Source organism: Malaclemys terrapin, chromosome 4 (assembly GCF_027887155.1).
Source record: "Malaclemys terrapin pileata isolate rMalTer1 chromosome 4, rMalTer1.hap1, whole genome shotgun sequence".
Classification (NCBI taxonomy): domain Eukaryota; kingdom Metazoa; phylum Chordata; order Testudines; family Emydidae; genus Malaclemys; species Malaclemys terrapin.
Window position 1 is genome coordinate 39,072,723 of NC_071508.1, and position 23,455 is coordinate 39,096,177.

Sequence of the window (23,455 nt, forward strand, 5' to 3'; positions counted from 1 at the left end):
TTGATTAGTTATTTTACTGGAAAGGCACTCTCATATGTACTGTGGTTTTGGAAGCTGTGTAAGTACCTCAAGGATAAAATACTTTGTTTCCCTAGGATCATCTGGAGGTACATTTAAGGGTTTAAAAATATAGTTCTCAACAAGTAGTTAAACCACTCACTTTCACTAGAATTAAATTGAAAATAAGTGGCAAGGAGTACAGCAATATGCAAATATTGATGTAAACAAATGCACAATAGTGAAACTCTTTACACAGAAACTATTTTAATACATTGCCAAAATTGCTACAAATTGAAACTCTTGTCCCTTTGCAAATTGATAAAAAAGCATGGAATACAGAAAACTCTCCATACATAGCATAAGACTTTACATGTAGATATTTGTACATCCATTTTTAATAATCCCACTCATTCAGCCTCCACAATCCAGCAGGAACTTTGGTTTGTCTACTTTCCATTTTTAGTACTGAACATTCGTTCCTAGGAAAAAAGAATAATCTGCAGTTAGCATTTCCAATAGAGTCCTAGAGAAGTCTGGACACTGCAGTGCTTTGACACCAGACTAAGCCAGTACAATAGTCATTATGCAGTCAACGTGAGCAGTGTCTACAACTGCTATTAAAAATATACATGCAGATTTAGTACAGTCAAGATGCTATTAATTCACCTAATTATTTCAACTGGCATTTTAAAATAGTTGACTATATAAAAATGGACCTTATTCAATTCCCCCCCTCCCCATGCATCCTGTAAATCATAAGTGTTTTACTGCCAAAGTTAGACCTAATCACTATGGAAGTACTGAATTTTAGTGTGCCTCAGACACCAATACGGCTATAGAATATTACTGATTTGAGGTGGAAACTTAATTTTCAGATTCTATGTCAGGAATTTGACAGCCATACAAGCTCCTCAAAATGTCACCTGCTGACACACGTCTAGCTGTAGTGCAGTCTAAATACTGCAGTGCACTTGGAACATTCATGTTGCTTTACATCTTGCATTAGTCAGTGCTCACAGGAGGTATCAAGACAATTACATATACATTGGAATGAAGACACCCAGTATGTGTTTCATATGCTAAGTGTCTTTGCACATAGGAATGGTGACCTAATACTTATCACAATTTGCATGGTTTGTATACAAAATAAACACTGCTTTAAAAAAAAAAATCAAGACAGCATCACACCTCACTAGTGGGTCAGCTGGTGTCATTCTGAGGGGTCTGGAAAAGGGGCATATAAAAGTTGCTGAATTCTATGCTGAATTACCTTCAACATTCTCTCCAATTTAACTGCATCAGCAGCAAATTTTCTGATCCCATCTGATAATTTCTCCACAGCCATTTGGTCTTCATTATGTTCCCAGCGGAATGTCTTCTCATCCATGTGAATCTTCTCAAGGTTAGATGTCTGAGCTATACAAAAAGGAGTTGTAACAGAACATCTTAGAGATTCTCTCAAAAGGCAAAATCCTTCAATTCAAATACAAGATTGCTATCCAAAAATAAAATGCTCCTTAAGCTCCCTGATGTAGGTCTCCTCCCACCCCCCACCCCCATTAGCTGAAGTTTGAAAATGTTTTCCAAACACTGCAGACAAGGTGGTCACACTTACTGTGTGACCACATTTTTGGGGAGTAAATCAGATATTGTTGATTCTGAACTCCTATCTTAGGGGAAGTTATCCTGCTAGTCTAAATTTTAGGCTAGGGCATTCATGTTTATCATGTTTGTATCTGGCTCCTAATGGCACTAAACTTTCAGCCCACTGTACAAAAATATTACACAAGACATTGTGGAAGTGAGCAAGGACTCAAGCAAACAATTGGTTCCAGTTATTCAGCAGATTGCTAACAAAAGCTCAATTGATAACAAGCCTGCCCACTGCTTAGAGCCTTTAGTAGAGCTCATGATTGCAGCTGTGCACAATTCCCAGCTTGAATTTTGTAATTTAACATTTGTTTATAAAGCTAAGAGGAAGGAAAAACAAAAGTGGTACAGCTCCTAGGACCACATGCAAGAACCACCACAGCAAAATATTGCTAAACCAAATAAGTTGCAACACTTTTTAGTACCATTTCAAAAAAAGATCAGTTTTTAAAAACTCTTGTTTCAAATGTTGACTGTTGTATAGGCATATAATCTTTTCTAGCCTTATTTGAAGTCCTTCAGATGACTTCCATTCTTGCAAAATTAGTCTTAAACCAAGTTTGACAGTCTTTACAAAATCCTTAGAGCAAGTCCCAGGATACAAATTAGAGGTGGTTTCTCCCTCCCACCCCACCAATTTTTATTTTATAGAAGTACCACTGTTTAAACTGGATCTGTCATCTTGACTTGAATCTGGGGTAGTTACTGGCTAATGCACTCAAAAGGACCCAAGATATTAAGTAAACTGAATATAAATGGCTATATACTAGATCAAAGGTGTGGAAAAAAAGACTGGATTCCCTCAACAGCAGTGCCACAAGGACTGCTGATGGCCACTGTGGTCATGAAGACAGTACAAGGCAGTTACTGTAGATCAGTCAAGACTTACCCCTTTAAAAAAAGTTCGGATGGAGGCAAGAAGCATTAAGTTTAAGCTGAAGCTATGTACTACCACTTGCCAGAGCTGGCTTCTTCCATATATCAGCTATGTTCAGTAGTAAAGAGGAGTCTCGGGATTATGGAACAAGTCTGTATTATACAAGGAAAGAAAACTGACTTACCATCTTTAGCACTGAGTGTGGGAGTTAACTTGGTGTTCTCTTTACTGAGCTCTCCCAGAAGCTTAGGTGAAATGGTAAGATAGTCACAGCCTGTCAGTGCTTTAATCTCACCAGTGTTTCGGAATGAAGCACCCATCACAATAGTTTTGTAGCCAAACTTTTTGTAGTAATTATAGATTTTAGTGACACTCTTCACCCCTATGAAGAAAACACTGGTGATTTTCAAGACAATGAGTTTTAAAATGCAAAGATTCTTAAATCAGAGACCTTTTATTACCCAATACTGTATTTTCTAGGAGCGTTCATAAGAGAAGATTTAAAAATGTAACTTGTAGTTTGTAGTGAACTTTTTCCAATTGCATTCAGAGGCAAGCTTACCTGGGTCCTCTGAGGGCTCATAAGTCTTCTTGTCTGTGTTTGCAACATGCCAATCCAGGATACGCCCTACAAATGGGGAAATTAGTGTGACCCCAGCTTCAGCACAGGCCACTGCCTGAGCAAAGGAGAAGAGTAAGGTCATGTTGCAATGGATCCCATACTCCTCTTCCAGAACCCTGCAAAAAAAAAAAAAAAAAAAAAAAAAAAAAAAGGGGGTCATCTTAGAATGGAGTCTGTCCTCCCCCTCTATTCAATCAACAATCAAATAATTAGTTTAACTTGATAAAGTTAAGTGTCAGTTAATTACTGACCTATAACATGTTACTGAGCTCTAAAGCAATGATCTAGCATAGAATGAGTATATTTGTCCCACGAATAAAAAAATTCTTGCTCGTGTTAGATTTAACCCCACTAACTGAATTTACTGGTGCATGGTTCTCAAAACAGCCAACACACTGATAGGATTTTTTTAAATTTACAGGACCAGCCGTTAGAAGCATAAATTAAAATAAATACCAGCTACAGACACTTACTTGCCTGCCTGAATCCCCTCCCACGTTGATGACAGTTTTATGAGAATGCGATCTTTACCAATTCCTGCTTCCTTATAAAGGTCAATGAGGCGCTTAGCTCTGTTAATCATTCCTTCCTTATCAAAGGACAACCTTTGAAACAAGAAAGACATTGATCCAAGTTACAAACATTTGTTGTCTTGTGTCTATCCCAGATCCATCTTTTTCTAGCTTCCACCAACAGATAATGGTAGCCAGTGATGCATGCTCTTACATGGAGAGACAGTGGCTATTAGAGTGTCTCTAATTTAGCCATAATAACCAGAAGAACTATCCTGCCTCGTATATTAAAATTTAACTCCCAATAAATAGCTTTTCTATTTGGGGCTGTAGTTAGAAAGTGACCAAAACTGTAAAACATTCTCTAGGATTAAGTGGGCCCAGAGCTCAAAAAAACCAAGGATGTTTCTCAGGGAAAATTAAAAGTTATTGCTTTAATTTTAATAAAGAATTTAGATGCTGAAAAAGTAGAAAAGAATCAAGGAAGTTAACAGGCCTTACCCCATGTGCATGTTAAAACAAAAGCCATAGCGTACCATTTTGTAAGTTTTGGTGGGAGAAGGGTAAAGAAAAGAAACCCAACTCAACTCTTGCATTTAAATCAAGTAAATTGGATGCTTGAATTTCTTTGAGTCCAAGAAGAATGGTGGATAGACTGAGAATGTGATCCGTGCCTTAGCTATGCTGAAGGTGAACCCTATTTACAACTGCCTTGAAGATTATCCCTAATTCACACTTAGTTTTGTCTAGCATGCAGTAAAAACCTAGATAGGCAAATTGTGACTTCACAGTTCAATTAAACAGAAAAGGTAGTAATTTAAACTCTGAACATTTCACTGTTACGAGATCAGCAGATTAAGAACACCTTGGTTACAAATTGCATACAAGATGCATACAAATCTTGCTCTGGTTCAGAAAAAGCCAAACCTTGCATCTACTTCTGTGGACACACGACCTGGTATCCTCTTCAGTATTTCTGCCCCAAACAACACAAAAAGTTTGTCACTTGCATTTTGGACCTGTTCATCTTCTGACCTAAAAGAATGAAAATTTAATTAGTGAAATGTGGGAGACTGCAGCTAGTATCCTAAATCTTTGGCTCCCTCCACATACAGTTCAAGCCTTTAAATCAGAGTAATTCTCCCATTCTCTATTTATCCACTCTGGTCTTTTGTCCCATTTGTTTCTCCCATAAATATATCTGTGCTTTCTTTCATGATGCTTTCCCTGAGCAAGCCCACAAAGCTACTTCAAAAGGGATTTCAATTAGAATGAAGACTCACTTCGCTTCACAGGGTACGTCTACACAGCATCTAGACACCCACGGCTGACCTGTACCAGCCAACAGGCTCACACTACAGGGCTGTTTCATTGCTATGTAGGCTTCTGGGCTCAGGCTGGAGCCTGGTCTTCAGGACCCTGTGAGTCTCCCTCAACTTTCAGGTTCCTGGAGCCCCTGGGCTCCAGCCTGAGCCTAGAAGTCTACACAGCAATGAAACAACTCCATAACCAGAGCCTTATGAGCCAGAGTCAGCTGGCACAGACAAGCCATGGATTCTTCTTTGCTAGGTAGATACACCCATAATGCTTTCCAGAAACTACTCACTGGGGAGAGTAGTTACAGTACTGAGGACGAAACCTCACACTGGATTATACACCTATCACATGTAGCCTGTCACCATCTTTGCTGATTTGTATGCTGAATCCCTTCACCCACACTGTTAGCTAGTCTTCTAGTCTGCAAGTTCTAAGGAGCAAAACTCATGTTTGCGCTTAGGTTATAAAAGGCCAAACACTATGGCTGCTACTGCAAATAGTTACAGAAGGCATCAGCTGTCATAATTGTAAGCTTAGTTAAATTAATGGTCTTACTTACCCACCAAGTTTTTTTCCATATTCAATAGCATCCTCTACTAATTCCTGGTAAGCTGACATTTGAGCAGCAGCTAGTATCAAGGATGGGTTTGTAGTGGCATCCAGAGGCTTGTACTGATCAATTGCTACAAAAATCAAGATTGCTAGTTTAAAACAGGTTATCCAGCCTGACCAATCAAGTATTATCCTACTACTGTAGGATCAGTTAACATGCCTCTTAACTCTGATATAGATTTTATTGCTTAAGTGTTTTCTTGAGGCAGGAATGGTGCAGTTAAGAGGCTGCCTGCAAGTCTGGGGAATGGTGCCAAAAGGGACTATGCCAGAGGGTTTCAAACTCAGGGGGTCACTCAGGCTTGCAGTGTGAAAGGGGTCACAATACAAAAAGTTTGAGAACCACTGTACAAAGCAGTGACTGAAAGCTATAGTGACAAGATCAAGCAAGGTTTATTTAGGACTTAAGCTCTACTGTTTCCAAAGAGTAACAAACCATTGGTCAAGACACTGTAGAAGTCACTCATCTATCTTATCTAGGTCCTTATTGTGTCCATCACTGCCGCAAGCAGGTTTCGGGGGGCTGCCAAGCAGGGCCAGCATTAGACTCACTGGGGCCCAGGGCAGAAAGACAAAGCATGGGATTGAAACCTGGGCCCTGAGCCCCACCACCCAAGGCAGAAGCCAAAGCCTGAGCAATGTAGCTTTGCAGGGCTTCTGTGGCATGACAACCCCAGGCAATTGGCCTGCTGGCTACCCCCTAATGCTGTCCCTGGCTTTTATATGTCGAAAACCTGTTATGACAACACAGGTGGGCCATGAAGTTTAATAGCATGTTGGGGGGCCCCTCAAAGAAAAAGGTTGCAAACCCCTGTTTTAGATGACACTATGTTTACCACAAAGTGGTTCTCACTGTACACTGTCTGGTTCTAACATGCCTGAGTAGCTGAACAGTCTGGCGTGCAATGTTTGACTCAGCAAATAGCTTTATAAGCAGAGGTCACTGTAGAGGACATAAGGTATCTTGAAAGAGCTAAATGTCAAAATTATGAAAAGTTACCAATTCATTTTTCTAAACATTTTGCATTCCAGGAGGAAAATTTCATTTCAGAAAATTCTACTTAATTTCTAAAGATAATGTTCAGAAACATTATACAGAAAGCTACACTTTCCTAGCAGCTTCCTTTAAGTAAAGATCTTGGTTCTCTGTACATGTTCATCTTACACATAGGTCCTTCAGATATCTTATTTTTTCCAGTTTTTCATTCTTCCTCCATGTTTTATCTGACAACACAATGCAACGCCAAGATGGGTAAATACTGATAAAGCTCGTTTATTCTCTTCAGTTACTGAAGTCTGCAAAACTCAGTTATGCTAAAGATTAAAAGCAAATGTATGACACTTCTGACATGTCATCTGGGTATATGAGAAGGACTGACTTTTACAGTATCCCTCCCTCTAGAAGGAGTGTCATTTGGCACTTTCCAGTCACTAATTATGTTGTCAACACAGTTGAAGGTAGAGTTCAAAAGTTCACTCCCTATAATATGGGGCTACATTTCAGCCTTCCAGAACAAGTTTTCAGCAAAGGTTTAAATGGGGATTCTGAATCCTGCTCACTGCTACAGCATCTGTTTAATGTTGACTGGCTGGAGAATTGTATAGAAGTAGTACATGCTGCTCTGGCCCATACTGCCACACCAACAAGAGCAGCAGACTGAAACTAACAGTTTCATAATTTATCAGGTGTTCTTTGCTTTTGCTGGGAACATTGCTTTTCTGCAGATGGAGACAAGAGGCACCTGGCCCAATGTTTCAGTGGAAGCACACAGGTGGTCAGGACTAGAATGGTCCTTTGCTCCTTAGGCCTTGGCTACGCTTGCAGCTGTACAGCACTGTGAGGTAAACCTGTCTTCGTACAGCTGAGTAGGGAAAAGCGCTGCAGTCTGTCCACACTGACAGCTGCCAGCGCAGTGGTGTGGCCACACTTGTAACATTTGCAGCTGTGTTGGGAATGGTGCATTATAGGCAGCTATCCCAGCATTCATGTGGCTGCAACGTGCTTTTCAAAACGGGGGTGGGGTGGATTGTGACAGGGAGTGGGGGGGGGGAGGAGAGAGTGCTTTTTGGAGCATGTCAGCTCTCTATTTTCCAAGTTCCAAACTCCCGGCCCCCTGCTCATTCGTTTACTTACTCAAAGCAAGCTGCACATTGTTTGTTTTTCTCTGCAGTATGAGTTTTGAAACCAGCACTTCCGCATTCCTGCAGCTGGTCACAACAATGGAGAGGATTGGCCACTTGACAAGGTGATTAGTACAGCGCTGCAAGCGTTTACACTCACACCTGTGAGTCGTAGCCACTCCGCTGCAGCTGTTATTCCTCGGAGATGTGGAGTACCTGCAACGGTGTACCCAGGGAGATACAGCGCTGCAAGTGCCCTGCCAGTGTGGATGGGGAGTGAGTTACAGCACTGGGGGAGGCTTTACAGCGCTGTAACTTGCAAGTGTAGCCAAGGCCTAAGACCAGAAATTTTCCCTACTATATAGTGCAATAAATATTTATCAACACTTGGGGAAAAAAAACCACACTGCTGGCGACTGGTGTCAACAGCTGCAGCTGAACCAGTACCAAGCACTAACCACAGATGTAGCCAAGGACAAACTATGTTCAGAATGGTTTTAAAGTGCATGGTTAAAACTTACAGCTAGACAGTGCTCAGCACCTGTTGCTGACAACAGATAAGGTATTTCATACTGTAGACAAGGTGTGACGGGTTGGATCACAGAAACCCCCTTGGGAGCTGCCACCCAATGTGCAAAGACTACCCCTGCTTCTGTTTTCCCTGCCAGCTCAGGACTCCAGCACCCTGTCTTGCTGAGCCAGGCACTCCTGTCTGGCTCCAGACACAGACCCAGGGTCTGAATCACTTGTCCCAAAGCTGCAAGTTTACCTGAAAAAAAAAACCTCACAGTAGTGTGTTTGTCTTTAGCACTCAGATGCCCAACTCCCAATGGGGTCTAAACTCAGATAAATCCGTTTTACCCTGCATAAAGCTTATGCAGGGCAAACTCAAATTGTTTGCCCTCTATAACACTGATAGAGAGATATGCACAGCAGTTTGCTCCCTCAGGTATTAATACATATTCTGACTAAATTACTAAATAAAAAGTGATTTTATTAAATACAGACAGTAGGATTTAAGTGGTTCAAAGTAGTAACAGACAGAACAAAGTAAGTCACCAAGCAAAATAAAATGTGCAAATCTATATCTAATCAAGCTAAATACAGATAATCTCACCCTCAGAGATGCTTCAGTAAGTTTCTCAGACTGGACACCTTCCAGGCCTGGGCACAATTATTTCCCCTGGTACAGCTCTTGTTGCAGCTCAGGTGATAGCTAGGGGATTCTTCATGATGGCTCCTCTCCCCCCTTGTTCTCTTCCATCCCTTTATATATCTTTTGCATAAGGCAGGAACCCTTTGTCCCTCTGGGTTTCCACCCCCCCTCACTGGAAAAGCACCAGGTTAAAGATGGATTCCCATTCAGGTGACATGATCACATGTCACTGCAAGACTTCATTACTCACTTGCCAGCACACACATATACAGGAAGACTCACAGGTAAATACAGCCATCTGCAGACAATGGGAGTCATCAAGATTCCAAGCCACCCTTAATGGCCCACACTTTACATAATTACAATAGGCCCTCAGAGTTATGTTTTATATTTCTAGTTTTGGATACAAGAGTGGTACATTTCTACAAATAGGATGATCACACTCAGTAGATTATGAGCTTTGTAATGATACCTTACAAGAGACCTTTTGCATGAAGCATATCCCAGTTACATTATATTCACTTATATTTTTATAAAACCATATAGACTGCACAACGTCACACAAGGCTACAGAGTCAATGTTTTAAATTCCCATACCCTCAGACATTTAGATTCTAGAAGTTCTGTTAATGGCCACCACTAGCCATACTTGATAGTGCTGAAGATTCAGAAATCAGCAGATAAATTATTCATGTATTAACAAAATATATGGGTTAGATCTGGGTTCAGAACACAGCACCATTGTAAGAACTAATTTTTCTTTGTACAAAAAAAGTTATGAGACTGACTTGAAAGTCCCAAGGAGGTAGCCAGTGCTCAGGAGAGTTAATCCCTTTGTCCCCATAGCACCTAGACATGTCCTGTGAGGACTGTGGCTTGTATAAAAAACAAGTTGGTTCAAAATTTTACATGCATTAAAGTTTCTTGTCCAATTAGACAAAACCAAGATTATGGGGGAGTTAAAGATCTCATGTGGCTCTTGATGATCACCTCTGCCCAGGGATCAGAATACGGACTTGAGTCCTGGGCAAATCAGAGCCTGAGAAATTCTCCCTTAAAATCCCTGTGGTTTCCACAGTAGTTGCCTTCCCCTGAAAATTCTTATGAGCCTGTTCCACTTAAACCTCTACTGCTCCCTGCTGATATTTGTACCCACTGTTCACTGCTTGTATTTACTTACTTTTAGTAACCATTCCCATCAGCAAGGTCTGCTCTCTCAGCTACCTTCAGGACTACTGAGTTCATGCTGCAGGAACCTTGCTATGGCTGCTCTTGCTATATTCTTTTGCCCTATGGTCCTCTCTACCTCACAAGGTGTACTCTTGGGGTCAATTAAGATGCTCAAAAGCCAGCACCTGATATGAGGAGTTAATAGGTTTGTATAACCTACTCTAATGCCTTCAAAATACTCATTTAATGTGTATTTTTACTTTGTCTTTTTGACTTTGGGTCACCAATACTGAACCCCACCAATTACTTGTTCCCTACTTTTTCCTGGATCTTAGATGAAACTCAAGTACTGTACCAAAACTACTGTACTATACTCTTGGTCTTAATAGAAGTCATTAAATATGAGACTCAGTACTAAAGGCCTTTGGACACAAAACTAAAACATGATTCAAGACTAAGTCAACTAAGCCTGCATATTCAGACACCCCCCAACTTATGCAATTGTTCCATTCCGGAAAGCCTTGTGTAACTGAAATTTTGCGTAGTCGGAAACGTATACCTGTATGTTACACAAATTTCCGCAACTTGAAAATCCTATTTCTGGCTTATGGAACTTTTTCCATAAGTGCGAATTTGCGTAAGTCAGATCTTGTGTAACCCCGGGAGCGTATGTAGTTCACTGAAGTTGGTGAAGCAAATCTTCAATTTTAAATGTACTGAGTACACTATATTGCTACAGGATTTAAAGAGTACTGTATAAAGTCATTTGTGTTTAAGATCTCTCTTGTACAGAAAATATCTACCCCACCCTTTTTAAATTAAGGAACAAGAATGCTTACTTATTTTCATGCTAAAGTAAACAAAATTCCTCTTACATTAACTCCTCTCTGCCTCTTAACTGTTTTGCTTCACCATGAAAAAAATTATACAGGAAGCTATTAAAAAAATCAAAACCAGCTGAGTAAAATTTAACAGCTTTTGAAGAGAAATGAAGACCAGTCTTGTAAAAATAAGCCTTAGGTTTATAAATCTATTTATAATTTTTATAATATTTCCAATTAATTTACCAAACCTTGATTTGATCAGGATGAAATATTTGAATCAGAATCAGGGTGTTAAGTACCAAGGGCCATTAGTTTCCCAAACAGATAATTTAAACAAGATTTATGGTACATATAAAAATTAACTACTTGTTAATGGTAATAAATGCTAGCTCAGAGCCCTTCACTTGTTTCCATTATCAATTTAAAGACATCACCAGATCTCTTGAGTGTAGCTAACAGTAACTAGAAGAGTAGAGCTTCAATAGTTTAATACATTATTAAACAACCACCCTTACATTTTAATAATGCAAACAACTTTTCAAGATCCCAGTTCAAAAGTCAGTGCTCGTAGGTCATACTTATGACATCTGTTTATAGATGCATTACACAGGTTATTGCAGTGAGGTCACATTTCCAGTAACACACCTGTACCCACACATGCATGGCTAACCATTTCATATTACTACTTTGGATTTCTACAGTTACTTCCATCCAGAGAGCCAGAGTTATTTTACAAAACTAATTATCAGCATGAGGCAGATATTACCCTCATTTTATATGTGAAGCAGCTGAATCATAGGAAGGCTGACTTGCCAAGTGAGTCACAAAGGAAGTGTGTAGAAAAGATGGTATTATGCATGTGTGATTCCAGCTACTAGGCTGGTATTGTGGTAAAGGCCCTTCTCCTGTTGTGAGGTCTTTTCAGTTCCTGATGCTTTATATAGTTTTGTTCAGTGTTCTTGTGTTGAGTCCAACTCTTCTCTGTACTAGCAAATTGCACTGCCATAAACCATAGGATCCCACTGTGTCCTGCAAGACTGACCACAATTTGCAGAAGGCTCTTATCCTCTCTTCATCTGCAAACTCACCACCCATCACACATTAAGCAACTGGGACATTTCAGTCTTTCATAACAGCATACAAGTGACAAAACAGCTTTAGGCAAAGAACTCTTAGCCAAGTTTAACAAAGGGGTTTCTTTTATTACAAGGTTATGTTCTCCAAGCACATTACACCTTAGATTAGATCTACTATAGAGAGCTCCCGGTGGCACTGCTGTACCAGTACTGTAAGATCTCTTGTGTAGCTGCTCCCAGTGACAAAATTAATCCACCCACAAAGAGTAGCAGTAGTAGCTATGCCAAGGGTAGCAGTTCTCACTGACACAGCACTGTGCACACTATCACTTATGCAGGTGTAGCTTATGTTGCTCAGGGAGGTGGGATATTTGCTGACATAAGTAGTAGTGTAGACATAGCCTATCTAAGTCTTCCCTTCCATCAGGGAATGAATAATTCCCACTCAATACTTCATTCTCACTACACGCTATCTCCTACAGTGAAAGTTCAGTGTTCCATTTATTTTTTACTCACTTGACAAGTGAAGCTGTTGATGGGTGGGATCAGTGTTTCCCATAGTCACTAAGACCCCAAAGCTCAATCGGATGGTTACACTTTGCCAAACAGGAAGTGGATGCAAGGAAGGGGATAGTAGTAGTAAGTGGCCAGACCTCACTTCCCCTTACAAGGGGTACCAGTTAAAGCAAACAAGGCCCCCACCTGCCTGCCAGACCCCCCTCTCCCCCCGCGTGAGGTATCCCTGCCCTGCTGCTGCGCCCCCAACCCCACTTCATACTGAGACCCCCACGAGCTGGGTCAGGTGAGGCAGAGGCAGCAGCCCCACCCCCCTGCCCTGGGCACGGGGGAGGGAACGAGCCGGAGGACTTGGCCCTTGCAGAACGGGCGCGCACCCTCCCGCGGCCGCAGAGGAAGGACCAGGCCCCCAACCGCCTGCCTCGGGAGGGGCGGCGGCACCCAGGGGTTACAGCGAGCCGGGGAGCGCGCACGTCCTGCTCAGACCCCTGGAGCAGCCGCCTTCCCGCCAGGCCTCCCGCCACGCCAGAGCCGAGCCCGCCAGAATTCCGGGCTCCCCTCCCCCACCCTCCCGCGTGTGGGGGGCGGACGCGCCCACTGTCCCTGTAAGTGGGGGGTGGGGGTGGAAATCAGCCATGGTGGACTGGGACCGCCCCATCCTAATGGGGGTAACGAGCCCCTCATGCCTCGCGAGGGCGGCGTGCGATCTCACCATGGAAGTCGCCGGTGTCCGCCACCACCGTGGTGTGCTGCTTGAGCTGCTCCAGCGTCGACTCCATCTTCGGCCGCTTTACGGGGGACACTGACATAATCTGTTAGGGGCGCCGGCCCAGAGACCCTTTATATACCTGCCGAAAGGCCACCCAGCGCGCGCTCGCCGCAGCCGACGTCCAACAGTAGCGCCAGGGGGAGGAGGCGGGGCTCACGAGGCGCGAGACCGCCGCGGAGGGCAGAAGCGGCGACGCGCGCGCCCCCGCCATGACAGCCATTCACGACCGTGGGGGGAGGAGGCGATAGCCAATCAACAGCGAGGCGAGAGGGAACTAGCCAATCAGGACGGGGGAGGGAAGAAGGCATCTGATTGGGTGAGTAGGTGGCGCGTGAGGGTTAGTACATCCTGGAGACTCCTGAGCATGAGCATGGTGATGGATCACCTTATCAGACGGGGGCGGGGCGAGAGGAGAGACACTCCTCCCCCCAGGGGAGGAGGTAGCAGGTCACAAGGGCGCGCAGGGCTCTCCAGGGTCTGGCCTGTGCCCGAGGGTGTCACGTGAGTCCTCCCGTAAGTGACGAGTGTGACACTGCCTCTGCTGGGGCTGCGGCTGGTGCGTGAGCAGTTACGTAGCTGCCCTGGAAGTTACCTTGTTACGGGCTCTGGCTAGGTCCCGGTCAGCAGGAACTGACAGAAAACCTGTTTTCCCCAGACCAGGAAGGTTCACCTGGCTGGCTCTTGGCGTGGAATTTCAGGATTGTGTGTTTCACAATGGGGCTCTGCTCACCAGCCTGAACTGGATGCTAAGGAAGGGTTGTGGAAACTTCAAAGAGGAAACAGTAACAGGAAGAACTAACCAGTGGGGAGGGAACCCTAGCTTGAGATGCGCATCAAAGGTTTCATGTAGTTGGGGGACAAAGAAGACACCCTGGCATCCTTCACCTACGACACTGGTTTTTAACCTGTGGACCCCGCAGTCTATACCTAAGATTTTCAACAGGTTCTGCACCTCCATTAGACATTTTTAGGGGGTCTGCAAATGAAAAAAGGTTGAAACCCACGGATCTAGGAAGTAAACCATATGTTTACTTCATGAAAGAGGGGTGTCAACCAGTGTTGGCAGAAAATTTTGGAAAGAACTCTGCGTGAAATCAGATCCTTTAGACAGGAGGATAGTTTGTTAGTCAAGGTTAGTCTCTAGAAAGTGTGTTATGATTTTGTTTTATAGGTAACCATTTGTTTCCAATATTCTTACAATCACTTGGATCTCTGTTCTTTGACAATAAACTTATTCTTGTTTTCATTATAAATATATCTCTGTGCTGTGGTGTTAAGCAAAGTGCTGATCCTGAGTTGAATCTTACAAACTGGTGTGCACTGCCGTTCGTTTGGGAATAGCAGGCCTGGCAATTTTGTGAGTGTTCAGTGGATAAGGGGCTGGACACTGCCAGGAATGCTCCAAGGACTTGGGGCTGTACTTATCGCTACCTGTACAGCAAGAGGGAGGCCTGAAAGGCACTGCTTGTACTGCCAGAGGCTGGTGGTTTCAGGAAGGTGATCCACCACAGTCACTGACAAGACTTTCTCACACTAAAGGCAGGTGGTGATGAGTGTTACAAACCCAGGGCCGGCACTTCCATTTAGGCGACCTAGGCGGTTGCCTAGGGTGCCAAGATTTGGGGGGGGTGGCATTTTGCCGCCCTTGGCGGCAATTTGGCGGCGGGGGGTCCTTCCGCGCTCTGGGTCTTCGGCGGCAATTCTGCAGCGGGTCCTTCACTCGCTCCGGGACCTGCCGCCGAAGTGCCCCGAAGACCGGGAGTGTGGAAGGACCCCTGCCTAGGGTGCCAAAAAACCCTGGCGCCGCTCCTGTACAAACCCTCTCTGTTTTATTGAGATGAAAGCAGATGCTCCTCTCCATAGAGGAATGGGGAATTTGGCTTCCCATTGATGTGGAGGGAAAGGTGGTGCTCCTCCCTTCCCTGGCACCAGGGTGGTTGGATGCCCTTTTATGGGACAGGACAAGATACCCCTTCGTTGGGGAAGCTAGCACCCCCCACCCTGTTGATGGGAGAAAGCTGGTACGCCCATGTTAGCGGGTAGTGGGTAGCTAATGCTTGAGGGGATATATGAGGAAAGAATAAAGATCTATCAAAGGACCCAGAGTTACTATGCTGTTAATAACAGGTGAAGTTGCATTTGGCAATTAATTGAGTGCTCCTGTGTGTTTGGTAACTTCAGGCAGAGAGTGAGCTGGCATGGTGAAAGGAGGCAGATTGTAGGGAAGGCCTGTTTAAGGTATCTGCCCCTTTTACAGCTGGCCCTTTCTGTCTGGCTCTGGGGGTTTGGAGCATCGCCATGATGCAGATGTAGTTGCTATCACTCCCCCCCCCCGCTGGAGCAGGCTGCATATTGAACAAGGAGGCAAGTGTAGGATTGCTTTTGGTCTGATGTATGTGGGCTGCATTCATTTGTTTAGTACCTGTGAAGCAAGATTCAGGCTGTACATGCTGGACAAAGACATTAAAGGAGCTGTGTCAACATGCTCATTTTCCCCCCTCCCCCATCCTCCCAGCTATTGGCAGGGATGTATTTGCCCTCCTTGTGGATCTCTTGGTCCTGTGCACTGGACCACTTTGGGGGTTTTGCACCCCTCCAAACAAAGTGGCAGCTATTCTTAGCGTCAGTGTGCCCACTAATTTTAACAAAACTCCTCCATTTTTAGATATGTTGCTACTCTCTATTAGATGATTAAAGGACCTGTTCACAGTGCTGTGCTGCTTGAATAGTTTAATAGAAAAGGGTGTTGAGAATGTACCTCAGCCTGTCGACTGGCCTTTGAACAGGCAAAACACACTGGCTATGCTTAAGGCTGCGAGTCTGTCATGGAAGTAACGGATTCCGTGACTTTCCGTGACCACTGTGACTTCTGCAGCGGCTGGCTCGGGGTCTCCTGAGCAGCTCAGGCAGCCCCTGGGCCAGCCGCACTGGCCGCTGCTGGGGCAGTCTGGAGCCATCGTGCCCCCCCAGTAGCAGCAGGAGTTTGGGTGTGGGAGGGGGCTCAGAGTTGGGGCAGGGGGTTGGGGCGCAGGAGGGGGCAAGGACTCCGGGCAGCGCTTACTTCGGGGCGGGCTCCCCGGAAGCGGCAACATGTCCCTCGGCTCCTAGGCAGAGGCGCGGCCAGACGGCTCTGCATGCTGCCTCTGCCTGCAGGCAGGGCCGTCCCTAGACATTTTGGTGCCCTACGCAGCCCCCCATCCGGGGGTGGGATGGCCCCAAGCCTGTGCGGGAGGGGCAGAAGCAGACTTGGGGGATAGGGGGGAATGGTGTGTTATGCTTCCCACCGCCCGGTGAGTGCAGGGCAGGCTGGACCCCTTCTGCAGTCCTCAGGGGAGGGGGTGGAGTGCGGATGTGGCTGGGGTGGGAGCAGGGGTGGGAATAGGCAGGGCTGGGGCAGAGCAGGGGTGGGGGTTATGGGGAAGAAGTGGAGCAGGGGCTGGAGCAGCACGCAACTGCATAGAGCACCAGGAAATTTGGTGCCCCATATTTCCTTGTGCCCTAGGCAGCTGCGTACTTTGTGTATGGGTAAGGATGTCCCTGCCTGCAGGTGCTGCCCCCACAGTTCCCATTGGCTGTGGTTCCAGGCCAATGGGAGCTGCAGAGCTGGCACTCTGGGTGGGGGCAGCGTGTGGAGCCCCCCTGGCCACGCCTCCGCCTAGGAGCCGAGGGACATATCGCTGCTTCCAGGGAGCCGCGCAGAGCCAGGTAGGGAGCCTGCCAAACCCCTCCCCCCAGGCAGCAGTGGGGGTCCTGGGCTGTGCGCTGCCATCCCTAGCACCAGCGGGGCTCTTCTCCCCCCACACCCCCGAGCACCCAAGTTTTAGTTAGGGGTATATAGTACAAGTCATGGACAGGTCAAGGGCTGTGAATTTTTGTTTACTGCCCGTGACCTGTCCATGACTTTTACAAAAAATACCCGTGATTAAAACATAGCCTTAGCAATGGAGCCTATCTTAGATACTTTGATCATACCTTTCCCTTTATTTTATCTTGTAATGTCTCATCTCTGAGAGCTGTGACAGTGATTTCCCATAATTTGCTTGATGTGTCAGAAGACTCCGCTGCATAAACCTCCCAGGACAGAAAAATGATATTGGTGAAAGAAACATTAGTGTTTTGGGATTCTCAAATTTCATGATTATTGGTAGGAAACTTATACTCCTCATTGACCACAGCTTCTTTGTCCGAATCTGCAGGCTCAGGACAGGGCTACCTCCACTGGCTGCCGTGCTCCTCTAGGTTTGGGCATCATTAGCGTCAGCCTGCTTGTATGAAATGCAGTACATTTGAAGCTCTGCACTTGCAAATACAGCTATACTCTCCAAATTGCCTCCTCCAGAGGTGAAAGAGGTTCCTCCCTCAAAGTATCAGAGAATGTGAAGTATGGATCCAGATCCTAATTTTCCCCCAGAGTTTGGGCTCTTTCAGAACTAGGTTTTGCTCCATTTCTAGTTTTGAATTATCATTATGCTGAAATGGTCTCACTTTTGAACATTACTTGCTGACAAACAAGAAGAAACAGGCTACCCACAGCTCTACTGTTGCTGTACATCAACAGGCTTGCTGCAACAAAACATTTGAAAAAACACCATCTGCTCCAAAATTCTCTTGTTTTTGCTCATATCCAATTAAGAGCAAGAAAGCATTATACTTATAATTTAACTATTTTAATTAATCTTAAACAGTGCATGGTTATATCATTTTATCCTTAGTTCAATTACATTCATGTACATTATATTTTTATCTGCAGACAGTACAAATATATCAGATGCATAGCTCATTCATATGGATACTAAACCTATGATGTGATTTAGCATTTTAATAGATGCTGTCAGCTTTGGCAACAATTCTTTACAGAACTGTTGAATAGACTGCTAATATAAATCCAAATAGTTGTAATTGTGGGTGATTTTGTTTCCTTTATACATGAAGACAAAAATGGTGTGTTATGCTTCTTAGCTCACCTTTTGGTTTATTTTTGTTTTTTTAGAATTCATTTAACCCGCCATCCTTATACCGCTGTTACCATTTTCCAGTATTAATGCTTGCTTTCCCTCTACCCCAGTCAAAAACTGATGGTTCTCCAGAAGAATGATCTCCTTCATTCCTCCCTGAGCCAAACCAGTGCCCTTTTCAAATTCCAGCTACCTTGGTAAGTAACTGCTGATGTGGGAAAGAATATTATCCTCACAATCTAGTGCCTTCTCTGCACTGATGATTTTCTCTAACTGTTGCTCTGTCATCATTTTAGCCCCACTGGTGCTAATGATGGCCTTGTCTAAGGCTTTATTTAAAAAAAAATCATCCATTTAGAAACATTTTACAAAAAACAAATAATGCATCGGTATTCTTTAATATAGAAACCAACTCCCGCAGCTACTCTTCCATTTACAGGTACATACAGTTCAGTATGAAGAATCATTCTGTATTTGATTAAATATACAAGCATGGGCCCCCTTCCTGCAAAGGATTTTGCATGTGTATTCTCACTGAAGTCAATGTGTGTAAACTCAGTGTAAAGTAAACACTAGTGTAAGTTTTTGCAAGATCAGGGCGAGAATTTCCATTAACATTAACCAAAGTTAACGTGGATAAAGGAGAGAACAGATCGAAGTTACTCCAGTTTTATTACTACCATCTCAGACAATGAGCAGTACCTGTAAATTTATTTGTCCTTCCCACTCTGTAAGGCTGGTGAAAAAGTCAAGAAAAGGTGTATGTGTTCTGTTGACTGGAAACGTGCCAATTTCACTGTGCATGCTAAAATTCAGGAAATATATTTTATACTTGTTCTGATTTTAAAAATGTGTTATGAAATTATCACTTCACAATTACTTGATTATGTTACTTTAGGCAGGGACCTTGTCTTCGTCATTTATATATATATAATCTCGAAACCTGTCAGTGCAATCTAGATATTTAACAGCATTAGGAAAAACAGGAAGTAAAGTACTAATAAATGTATTTGCTACATTAAGTAATTTTTCAGACTTTTTTTTCCAAAGATTTTTTTAATTGTGTATGAAATTGCCATCCCAACTTCCATTTAATTTCCTAGATGTTCACTACTTGTGTCAGATTGTTATATTATTAAAGAAGGGCGCAGGGCTGCATGCATAGGGAATGGTTGTGTGTGTGTTTGTGTGTTTCAGATTGGGAGTAAGTTTTATGGGTTTATCTTCTGATTGTTGAAGTCTTGGGTTTGACAATACTGTGGTTTGCCAGTCGGGATCAATGCCAAGTCAAACTGCTGCATAGTCGCATTAGGCCCCATCCACTGGTAGCCATTGTGTGGGTGAATGTAGTTGGACACTGCTTTCCAACTGGCAAATTCAAATAATTTCAGGGTATTACTCACTGCTCTTTAGTGTTTAATTAAAACACTCCCTGCCCCTCAAAGAAAGCAGTAGCATTGTATATATATTTAAACAGGGTGATCCAACCCTAAAATCTGTTACACATTGTTGTAATTTCATTTTTAGGTACAGACAGGCCCAGCCCTTGTTTTAAAATCTTTAAGGCTTGAGAGGAGTGCAGGGGTAGAAGAGAGGGAGGAAACTTAACTGCTGCTGGGCCTTCATGAACAGGGAAACGCAGGATACTGTTGCTTAGTGTTTCTGCCACAGACAAGAAGGAAACAAGGGGGAAAAAAGCTCTAGTCTTTATGGTACAGAAACTCTAAGCATTCAAGCAGTCCTTTGTTGGGAGAATTATTTCTAGCCTTCTTTTTAGAGCTTTATCAAATCAATGGAGAGCCATATAGCAGTATATTATGAGGTTCTGGGTGTGTTTTTTGTTTTTGGTTTTTTTAACTTGAATCCAGCCTTGCCTCCTACATTTAGAATCCCATGAATTCAGATCCTGCTCATGCTCTGGACTGCATACACATAAAATTTCTGTATAAAATATATAGATATAAAAATAATATTTCATGCAATACTAAAACTTCTCTCCCAGCATGATAGCATATTGGTGAATGAGTATCCTCCTATTCAACAGTGTTCCAGGAATTGTCAGTTTCCTGGCAATTATACTGGTAGGTGATGGTCTCTGTAGTCTCTTTCATTTTGATCGGGGATCGGTGCTTGTTATTCCCTTTTTCTGCACTACTATGACTAATAGTTGAAAAAAGCAGAAAGAACTTTAAAGAGCAGAATCACTCCTCTCTTGGCGACGTCTCATAATTTCTTGAAGTTCTGAATCCCCTCCGCATTTCTGGAATGGCAACAAAACATAAAGAGTTTGAACCTCAAAAAACGGCTTACAGCTTAACCTAAATAAGCGATATAGAATGCTGTCAAAGTGGAGCTGTTTTCAAGGAAATAGGATATAAGTTAATAGGCCAGATTTTTCCATTAAACTAGGTTGATTTGCACCAGCTGAGGATCTGGCCCAGTGTTTCTAAGTTGTAGTTTTCACAAGATTTCTATTGTTTTTATGCTAAAATGAGTGTTCAGCAGGCCTCTTACCTTGGTTAATATAACTGTGTTTCTTAAAATGCCTGTTTAATACAGCTTGCTAGTATTTTGTGCTACTGGGTTCCATACTAAGAGGATTTTGTGGGAAAACTTCTTACCTCCAGGAGAGATTTTTGCACTGTAATTTTACTGTATACCCTGGCTCCTTCGTGACACACTTTCTTCAATTCCTCCTTATTCAGAGAGAAAAGCTGGGCCCCCGTAAGTATGCCAAGATGCTCCACGGTCCTAGAAAAACACAAGTAATGAAAGGCATGTGATACAAATGGGGCAGAAGAAGGAGAAAAATGGAGTGAGACGTCTATGAAGGTTTACCCTATTACGGCAGTGTCCACTCAATGAGTAGTCAACACGAGATTAGGCTCTGTCTCCATATATATTTAATATTATTATGAAAAGTTAGCAGCCCATATTTAGTTATTATATACTTAATTATAATCTCTAGGTAAGAGGTGTTTAGGAATTACAGCCCAGACATGTGATCCAGTTCTAACCCTAGTTCTTATATTGACTCTCTGCAGTCTTGAGCAAGTCACTTGGGGCCAGATTTTTAAAGGTACTTAGGTGCCTAAAGATATAGATATGATCTAGTGAGATTTTCAAGAACTGCCTAAGCTACTAACTCCTATTGATATTAAATAGAGTTAGGCACCTGAACTTTTTCAATATCTCACCAGGTGCCTCTCTGTCTGTATGCATCTAAATAACCTTTAAAAATCTGGCCCATAGCTTTTCGGTGCCCCAGTGTTCCCATCTGTAAAATAACTACTTTTGCAAAGTCCTTTGGGATTCTCAGCAGTAAGGTGTTTTCCTGTGAACTAACCCTGTCATCTAGGGTTGATCCTACTGGGAGATGCTAACTGGGTTCTGCTGACCACAGATGGCTTGCTTGCTCCACCTTGGATATAAGGGAGGTGGGAGTGCTCCCCTGAAGAGGTGGTGTAGAGATTGAACAATCCTCGGGGAGGAACTTTAGGAGTAGCCACATCTAGAGAGAAGACACCGGCTGGTATTTGTGTTACATTGATTGTCTCTTTGTCAGTAAAATAAACCCCCTGGGAGTAGTTCAGACTCTGTACTGGCTCTGCGTACTGTGTTAAGAGCAGGGTAGAAGTGTCACTTGCTCACAGGCTTTATAAATTAAACAAACATAAGCATCCTGTAATCCAATAAAAATGTCAAAAGCCTCCTTCTCCCCCCTTTCAATGAAAGTTCAGCACCTCACATAGCAGCTATGCAGATTTACCCTTTGCTGAAGGAATTTGCTTCCAGCCACGCTTTGACCTCTTCAGCGCTTGACTCAAACGTCAGGGGCACGGCAACTTGCTGAGGCTTCTCCACCTTAAAGTTTCTGTGTGGGGGCTGAACTTTACTAGTTGTGATCTTCTTCAGCAGCTCATCATTCACCTCATCCATATGATGGATAAGTTCTGGAAAACGGAGCACACTTTCAGGTTACAAATTAGAGACCGGGGTGAAATTCTGTCTTAAGTCACAACCAGTGAAAATTAGTGGGGTTGCATAAGGTGTAAGTAAAGGCAGAATTTGACTCTGCAGCTCTATTAACTCTCTGAAAAAACATGCTCAAGATAGGAAAGCTTAATAATGTGGTTAACTTTAAAGAAGTGCTTTGCGGGACGGGTGAGACATGACATGACATTTTGACCAGGAAACCTGCTTCAGGAACAAAGTGTAAAGGAAACATTTTTAATGTGCCATCACTTTAGTAGTAACACGCTGAACCAACTGTAGGGTTCTCTCATGTCCCACAGGCCCCAAAGCTAGCGCCTGTCTTTTCAAATTCCCTTTTCAGCTTTTGAGGTCTGAAAACCTCCTTTCATGCCTTTAAATGCTGTATTTCCACACTACCTCTTCGGAGAGAGGGAATGCAAAATAACAGCCAGACACAAGTCCTTGTAGCAGAATTTTAGGCTGATTTTAGGTTTCAAAAAGCTAGTTGAGAACCAGTCATTGGGTGACTTGCTCTTAAGATAAGTGAGTGGTTGGGTGCAGGTATTGTGTCCATGAATCCTGCAATGCAAAATCTTAGCCTAAGTTCTAAAGCAACTCCTGGAGGGCTAATTGGAGAATCTTGGAATAGTTGTTGGTGATCCTGAGAGCAAGGAGACAGACAGCAGAGATGGCATTGTGTTATGTAGTTACTAGCTACCATATCAAGACTGGACAGTAATGACATATGGACATAGGGTAAATCCCTCCTCCTGTGTCTTACCTGTCTCTAACTAATACCTGAGGGATCTGTCTCTTTTTGTACATGGTGGTAGTAACTGAATGGTTGTGTATTCAGTTCTCATTGAAATGAATTGTTGTGATGGGATTTCTAATTCACAAGATGATTGTCATAATTAAAGCTGTATAATTTCCAGCTGATGAAGAAACTCTTCTCTTTCATGGTGCACAATGGCAAACTTTATGGGGAACAATTAAATTTTATTTCATTAGTGTGTATTCTAAGGGGCAGTATAAACCAAACCATCATTTGTAAGGTGTGAAAAAAATGAACACATACCCGTAGACCACCTTACTTTTAGCTGGCTGGAGCTTTACTTTACTAAAGTCAGAGCTGGTTGGGAAACTATTACTGAAAAGTGCTTGGTGGAAAATTCCAAAGAGCTGGGTAATTCCTTTTGGAGCCAGAAGTCCAGCACACTTTTAAAGTGATAAGAACAGGAGTACTTTTGGCACCTTAGAGACTAACAAATTTATTTGAGCATAAGCTTTCATGGGCTACAGC

General features: G+C 43.3%; 2 protein-coding genes across 3 annotated transcripts in view; both read right to left on the minus strand.

Moving 5' to 3' along the window:
- Window positions 1–247: 247 nt before the first annotated feature.
- On the minus strand, window positions 248–13,373 carry TALDO1 (transaldolase 1). The gene is made up of 8 exons (XM_054027498.1): window positions 13,166–13,373; window positions 5,538–5,661; window positions 4,589–4,696; window positions 3,623–3,754; window positions 3,090–3,265; window positions 2,712–2,909; window positions 1,271–1,416; window positions 248–479 (listed from the first exon to the last, which is right to left on the minus strand). Exons 1-8 carry the CDS (start codon window positions 13,260–13,262, stop codon window positions 447–449), a joined length of 1,014 nt encoding a protein of 337 aa, XP_053883473.1. The 5' UTR covers window positions 13,263–13,373; the 3' UTR covers window positions 248–446.
- A 5,183-nt stretch (window positions 13,374–18,556) lies between these two features.
- EPS8L2 (EPS8 like 2) overlaps window positions 18,557–23,455 on the minus strand; it is a 120,203-nt gene continuing 115,304 nt past the window's right edge. For both annotated transcript variants that reach the window (XM_054026649.1, XM_054026648.1), the window contains exons 19-21: window positions 21,947–22,130; window positions 20,799–20,928; window positions 18,557–20,437 (exon numbers count right to left, since the gene is read on the minus strand). In XM_054026649.1, coding sequence (XP_053882624.1) covers window positions 20,366–20,437; window positions 20,799–20,928; window positions 21,947–22,130 — 386 coding nt within the window. In that variant the 3' untranslated portion in view covers window positions 18,557–20,365. The remainder of the gene's footprint in view (window positions 20,438–20,798; window positions 20,929–21,946; window positions 22,131–23,455) is intronic.

Bases quoted from the DNA above. Each gene is read 5' to 3' on its own strand.
- TALDO1 (XM_054027498.1), bottom strand. From the start codon at position 13,262: ATGTCAGTGTCCCCCGTAAAGCGGCCGAAGATGGAGTCGACGCTGGAG. The intron at 4,697-5,537 runs GTAAGTAAGACC...TCATTCTTTTAG, and splicing joins TATGGAAAAAAACTTGGTGG to GTCAGAAGATGAACAGGTCC. The intron at 3,755-4,588 runs GTTTGGCTTTTT...CTTGTTTCAAAG, and splicing joins TCCACAGAAGTAGATGCAAG to GTTGTCCTTTGATAAGGAAG.